General features: G+C 38.3%; 1 protein-coding gene across 3 annotated transcripts in view; it reads left to right on the top strand.

The window, feature by feature from the left end:
- LOC106876733 (solute carrier family 12 member 3) overlaps window positions 1–7,829 on the top strand; it is a 122,348-nt gene that overhangs the window by 39,790 nt on the left and 74,729 nt on the right. Inside the window, exon 1 of one of the 3 annotated variants that reach the window (XM_014925414.2) lies at window positions 4,618–4,692. The exons of the other annotated variants lie outside the window; for them this stretch is intronic. Coding sequence (XP_014780900.1) covers window positions 4,633–4,692 — 60 coding nt within the window. The 5' untranslated portion in view covers window positions 4,618–4,632. Of the gene's footprint in view, window positions 1–4,617; window positions 4,693–7,829 lie in introns of those variants that run through there. 3 annotated transcript variants of the gene reach the window in all.

The following is a 7,829-nucleotide window of genomic DNA, read 5'->3' as shown; positions in this document are numbered from 1 at the left end:
ATATAATAGTCAACAGATGAGATCGAGAGAATCTGAATATGGAAAATACATAGTAGCGCTCAATTGAATTGAACTTACACTCCGGTATCTTTATCGAGGATCAAGTTACCAGGGTAAAAAGTGGCTATAACGGCGATCCCAAGTAAGCAGATATGGAGACAATGATTCAAATAAATATATACATACATGCATACATACATACATGCATGCATACGTACGTACGTATGTATGTATGTATGTATGCATGTATGTATGTATGTATGTATGTATGTATGTATGTATGTATGTATGTATGCATGTATGTATGTATGCATCCATATAATTAGAGCAAAGAGAGAGAGAGAGAGAGAGAGAGAGAGAGAGAGAGAGAGAGAGAGAGAGAGAGAGAGAGAGAGAGCAAATTTACACTGATTACATAGACTCAAAGACTTAGAGGGTAGAAGACGTTACAAGTCCGACAGCTGTTTTTGGAGGCTGATCGAAATTTGCAGCCACAAATGGAAGCAAAAAAAACATTGGTAAAATCCAGAGCCCCCTTTATCAGGGTGGATAGATAAGAGTCTAACGTATCAGATCATTACGCAGGGAAAGTTTCCTCAAAGAGAGCTGGCAAAAGCATTCTCACAAGATATAGGAACTGAGTTTGGTCAGATTATATGTTTATATTTGGTAGTCGAAGAAAGATTGTTTGTCATCAGACAAGAAAAATGGATACCAATAGCCTGACTATCTCCTTAATTTTCGTTGACACATGTTACCATTATCTTGGAAATCAGTATATTGTGTCCAATGGTGCCGTGCTGTCAGTAAAACTAGAGTGACAAGGGAATGTTTTAGTAGATTTTGGAAGATGTGAAAGTCGGAGTTGTCTGTAGTCAGTAGTAGCATAGACAGTATATACAGTGGATAGAAGCATGATATCAACCCAAACGCATTTACGTATTGTACATCACTCAGACAACACCTACTGGACAGCAGAATAAGAAATGAACGTATCACAAGTATACTTACTCTACAGTGAAAGCAATAACATCTTGAGAGAAGGTGAAGAAGTCCTGAATAGGTATTCTGAGTGAACAGCTGTTTCATGTGACTCAAGGATGGACTAACTACAACAAAATTTGGAGGAGAAACATTCATCAACAGAAAGTGTGGCACGGGTACATGAAATTAGGAGACACCAGTAACATTGTCCATGCATTCGAGAGAGTTGGATTTGTCCCATGGCAAATACATAAACAATAGTTAATATTCTATTATATCGAAGGATCTATTATATTCTTTTCTACTCTAGGCACAAGGCCCGAAATTTTGGGGGAGGGAGCCAGTCGATTAGCTCGACCACAGTACGCAACTGTACTTAATTTATCGACCCTGAAAGGATGAAAGGCAAAGTCGACCTCGGCGGAATTTGAACTCAGAACGTAAAGGCAGACGAAATACTGCTAAGCATTTCGCCCGGTGTGCGAACGTTCCTACCAGCTCGCCGTCTTAAGGATGTATTATATTGAAGGAACATAACTTGAAGTTTTGTCACGACTAGACTGAATTCTTTCTCAACGAATTTAACTATAGTTAAGTAGTAAGAAAAAAAGGAAGAGAGAAAGAGAGAGAGAGAGAGAGAGAGAGAGAGAGAGAGAGAGAGAGACAAAGAGAGGGAAAGAGGGAGAGGGAGAGATAGAGAGACAGAGAGAGATTAATTAAAATTATTGTTGTACCGAGGAGAGAAAAATAAAAGATTTAATTACAATGTTAATTAAATTTGGTGAAGATAAAAATGTAATAACTCCGAAGTATTAATTGTTCAAAATTATAATTATGTATGCAATGAGAAGACAGAAATATTAGTAGGGAGGTAATAAATAATATGATCTTGGCAATAACGGGAGCAATCCCGGACATGTTTTAGTTTTATTAGATTTTGTTAGTCTTTCTCAGTATATGTCAGATATTTATAGTGATTGAAGATTACTATCTAGCGCAGTGCTTCTCGATCTTTTTTGTCCTGTGATCCGATTCGATTTTTTTAAAAATAAAAACTCTGCGCCATACCATCAACAGACAAAGTTAGTATACAGCATGTTGTTGGCACTCCGTCGCTTACGACGTCGAGGGTTCCAGTTGATCCGATCAACGGGACGGTCTGCTCGTGAAATTAGCGTGCAAGTGGCTGAGCACTCCACAGACACGTGTACCCTTAACGTAGTTCTCGGGGATATTCAGCGTGACAAAATACAGACAAAACAGAAAGTAAGAGTGAGAGAAAGTTGTGGTGAAAGAGTACAGCAGGGCTCACCACCATCCGCTGCCGGAGCCTCGTGGAGCTTTTAGGTGTTTTCGCTCAATAAACACTCACAAAGCCCGGTCTGGGAATCGAAACCGCGATCCTATGACCGCGAGTCCACTGCCTTAACCACTGGGCCATTGCGCCTCCACTGTATACAGCATATAGGTATATTAAAAAGAGTTTTAAAACTTTATTCCAATTTTTTTTCTCGCTTGTTTCTTATTTACGTCCCATTCCCCGGGGCGAATATAAGATTGTTACGCTTCATCTTGGCAAGTAGTGATTAAAGATATACATGAGATGCATATCAATTGATATGTGACAACACGATATACCGTATTTACTCGCGTATGGGGTGCACCCCTGATTTAGTATTAAATCTTGGTAGAAAAGTTTTGCTGAATCGCTAAGTTGCAGGTACGTAAACAAACCAACAACTGTTGTCAACTAGTGTTGCGGACAAACACAAAACCAGACAGATACACACACAGACACACACACACACACACACAAACACAGACACAGACACAGACACACAGACCCCCCCACACACACACACACTCACACACATACACCTGCACCTATAGAATACACATATGTATGTATTATTATTGAGGCAAAATGCTTCGAGGCATTTCGTCCGTCCTTACGTTTTGAGTTCAAATTCTGCCGAGGTCAACTTTGCCTTTCATCCTTTCGGAGTCGATGAAATAATTACCAGTGAAACACTGGGGTCAATGTGATCGACTTACCCCCTCCCCGCCAAATTTCAGGCCTTGTGCCTATAGTAGAAAGGATTATTATTATTATTATTATTATTATTATTATTATTATTATTATTATTATTATTATTATTGTCATTATTATTATTGAGTGAGAGAGCAGTGCATGCCATCAAAGTGGCACTGGGGTAAAATATACGAAGGCCAGTATACCCATCATGAATACCCGTCTGATAAGTGTACACCAGGCATATGCATCACAATCATAAGTGCGCAACATGGTGATCTCGTATCAAGATTAAAAGCACAAGACCTTGCAGGTGAGGCCCAGTTTGAATTTTCTTCAGGTCAAGTAGCCCATCTCGCTCAAAAGGTCCCTGAATAAGGGTTGTTTAAGGATGTTGAACGAAACAGCCAAGTTTCCAGAGTGAATTATCCAAACCCCAAAGAACTCCTCTCAACACATGGCTATGATGCTCCCCCACCACTTCTGCTTGTGATCAGAGATGCACATATCGTCAGCCACCAAGGGACATGCTCAACTGGTTAAGGTCAAACAACTGACAAGCAAATCTGTGGTATTGAGCAGAATGTTTGCTGTAGCTCATGTTTTATACCAAGACAAAATAATGTACATGATAACACTTCCAATCAGTTAAGATGAGAAGCCATGAAAGCCACATTATTATTATTATTATTATTATTATTATTATTATTATTATTATTATTATTATTACTGCTCACTTATTATCCGAAGTCCTAAAAATTTCTAGTCAGTGGTAGTCAGATATATGGTTTAAAAAAAATAACAAACAAACAAAAGACAAAGACAGAGAACAACAAACGAGGTGTATTAGTTTGACGCTAAGGAAATACGGAAGAAGTCTTAAAGAAACCTCAACTTAAGAACTGTATGTTACTTAAATTAATTATCCATTAGTGACCGCTGAATAAACTTCTTCCTTATTTTCCCTGGACACCCTACATATTGCCAGGGACCTCATTTGCAAAATCGTTTTTGTTTGCTTTAATGAAAGACACAGATATTCGTTTGTTTTATAGGCACATCGCTTTAAGACTCACGTGTTTAACTCTGATACCTGGATCTCGTCTTAAACATTAAAATCATTGATATATTTGAGTTGCTTTTAAAGCCTTTATCTTAGAATCATTTCTTTCGGACCTTAGCAAGTCTTTAGGCATCCGTGTCAACAAGCCATAGCATTCGATACAGGGTCAGTACTTTCGTCTACGATGAATGAACCAATTAAATAGATATACCTATACTAATATGTACCTTACATCAGCTTCCTGTTCTTTCAATGTAGCAAATTTCATTTGAAAGCTATGAGCTAGAGTAACAAACAAACAAACAAATAATGAAATAGAATAAAACGAATGTGTGTGTGTGTGTGTGTCTGATTCCTAACTCAGTGGGGTCTGCACCCTGCTGAGTTTATACAGGTCAGTTCAGTTTAGCCATCCAGCCAATCATAATGAGCTTCTTTTATAGTTTGGAAACGCCGTATATATATAAAATTTAATTTGAGTTGGAAACTTCTTTAAAGGATTAAAAGAAGCTAATAATTCGCCTGAATTTGCGATCTTTAATTTACTGATTAAATGACTCGAGTTGGAGACGCCGAAACTTCGGATCAGCACTTAAACGAAGTCTCTTACAAGGTAATTCATTCCTATCTAACGATTCAAACAGAATTTTAAAACAAAAACAAACTTATGAAGGATATCACACACTAGCTTAAAGAAACGTTACTGTATTTATTATCGTTTCTGGATAATGGTGTGTAAAAAAATTTTGAATTTTCAAAACTGTATGTATTTGTACACACACACACACACACACACACACACACATGCGTACCTATGTACATATACATACATACAAACGTACATAAAATCCTATATTTTGTTTCGTTTTATTATTAACAATCACATATGAGTTCAAATTCCACTAGGGTCGACTTCGCTTTTCATCCTTTCGGGGTCGATTAAATAAGTACCAGTTACGCACTGGGGTCGGTAATCAACTTAATCCCTCCCCCCAAATTTGAGGATTATTAACACACACATACACACATATATGCTTTATTTTGCCATTTCATTTTGATTGTCCCATCCTGCTCTCATTCTCGAGCTATCTATTTACACACACACGTATACATATAGACTTATACACATATACACTCATACGCACGCGAGCACACACAAACACACACACACACATGCACACACACACACACACACATACACACACACACACATTACTTTTTCATATTATAAATGACTCTCTTCTTCAAGAAATATATTTTGATAAAGATCTTTTTCATTCTTTTCTCATGTCTATTCATATTTATTTATATATTTATTTATTCATATATTTATATATTTATTTATTTATTTATATATTTATTTATTTATATATTTATTAATTTATATATATATTTATTAATTTTTCCTGGTCTGATGTTTTGGATCGCAGTCACGTTGTAGCACCATCTTCTACTTATTTTAGTTTGGCACACACACACACACACACACACACACACACACACACGATGTGCTTCGGAGGAGTTTGCGTCCACCGAATTCCACTCACACGGCATCCACACGCCCTAAAACTGCAAAAGATGACATCATTTGCCCACTGCCGCGTAGTAGGCTGTGTGGTAAAAAAGCTTGTTTCCCAACCAGATAGTTTCAGGTTCAGTCCCTCTGTGTGGCACCTTGGGCAAGTGTATTCTGTTATAGCCTTGAGCCAACCAAAGCCTTGTGAGCGGATTTGGTTGACGGAAACTGAAAGCAAGGCGGCGAGCTGGCAGAACCGTTAGCACGCCGGGCGAAATGCTTAGCGGTATTTCGCCTGCCGTTACGTTCTGAGTTCAAATTCCGCCGAGATCGACTTTGCCTTTAAATCCTTTCGGGGTCGATAAATTAAGTACCAGTTACGCACTGGGGTCGATGTAATCGTCTTAATCCCTTTATCTGTCCTTGTTTACCCCCTCTATGTTTAGCCCTTTGTGGGCAATAAAGAAATAGGAAACTGAAAGAAGCCCATCGAATATATATATATATATATATATATATATACACATACAACAATACCTCACTTTACGAGGGTTCGCTTTACGCGATCCCGGGTTTACGAGTTTTATTTTTCACTCACAAGATACAAATTTGGAACGAAGTGCAAAATTTTCTACTACTACCATAACAAATGCTTCTGCGTGTTACCGAGAAATTTATAGATAACGAAAAAAGCTTCTTCTAAGTAAACAACTCTAGACTTGTTTTTAAAAAGAAATCTACAAGTCTGTCAACGAGTGCTTGTGAATCGGCGATCGTGTCTGGAAGTGATGTTATCTGGAAGTCTAGTACGAGTGAAAATGATTCAGAAATCGCTTATAATAATAATAATATTTCTTATAATAAATGATCTTGACATTCCTTGTACTTTACATACAATATTCTTTACATTCTACTGTTGTTTTATTGGCATTTATTTACGAGTATTATAAAGTTTATATGTAAAATATTTTTCTGGGAGCGAATCACAATTCATAACATTGCTACTACAGGAAATTATTGCTCTGCTTTACGAGTTTTCGTTTTACGAGCTGTCTCCGGGAAGCTTCTCGTCTACTAAAGCCTTCTGTATGAGTGAAATTTGGTCTACGGAAACCGTGCGGAAGCCTGTCAGAGTGCCTGTTCCTATTTATGTGGAGCAGACTTAATCCGTCGCCTGGTTTTACGCTACCACACCACATATCGGTACAGCTGTCGAATGTATGTAGACAACGACCTCCGATACGAAACAAAAGGGTCTATATTCACCCAATTACAAATAAATCATTATTTTACACAAGTGATTCCGGCGTTTACGTTTTGAGATCAAGTCCTGCTGAGGTCAGCTTTCCCTTTCATCATCTTGCGGTCGATGAAATAAGTACTAGCTGAGCACTAAAGTCAATGTAATCGACTCACTCCTGAAAAGTGGTCATTCGTCGATGTCCGTCTTCCAAAGAGTTACGACGCTCAGAAAAGATTCATGAGCATTGTTCTTCTTCCTGTTGTTATCGTTGTTTTATCTTTTATTTCTTTCAGTCATTGCACTGTGGCCATGCTGGTGCACCGTCTTGAATGTTTTAGTCGAACAAATCAACCCCAGGCACTTATTTTTAAGACTGGCACTTATTCTATCGGTCTCTTTTGCTGAACCGTTATATTACGGGGATGTAAACAAACCAACACTGGTTGTTGAGCGGCAGTGGGGGACAAACACAGCACAACCTCAAAGACACGCATTGATACATACATACAACATACATATACCTACGTACAACTTACAACATATATATACATACATTATATATACATAGACTAATATCGGTATGCTAAATGCCTTACAACAAAAATTCTTGATTCATAGGCACAGGCGCGGCTGTGTGGTAAGAAACTTGCTTTCCAACCACATGATTCCGCGTTCAGTCCCACTGTGTGGCACCATAGGCAAATTTCTTTTACTATAGCCTCGGGTTAACCAAAGCTTTGTGAGTGGATTTGGTAGACGGAAACTGAAAGAAGCCCGTCACTTAGTAGCTAGGGTATTCGGCTCACGATTGTAAGTTCGTGAGTTCAATTCCCGGCAACGCGTTATGTCCTTGAGCAAGACACTTTATTTCACGTTGTTCTAGTTCACCCAGCTGGCAAAAATGAGTAGTACCTGTAATTCAAAAAGGGCCAGCCTTGTCACATTCTGTGTGACGCTGAAGTTCCCAGTGAACTACTTTAAGAGTACGCGT

Source organism: Octopus bimaculoides, chromosome 3, assembly GCF_001194135.2.
Source record: "Octopus bimaculoides isolate UCB-OBI-ISO-001 chromosome 3, ASM119413v2, whole genome shotgun sequence".
Taxonomy (NCBI): Eukaryota; Metazoa; Mollusca; class Cephalopoda; order Octopoda; family Octopodidae; genus Octopus; species Octopus bimaculoides.
This window is presented reverse-complemented; position numbering and strand designations above follow the sequence as displayed.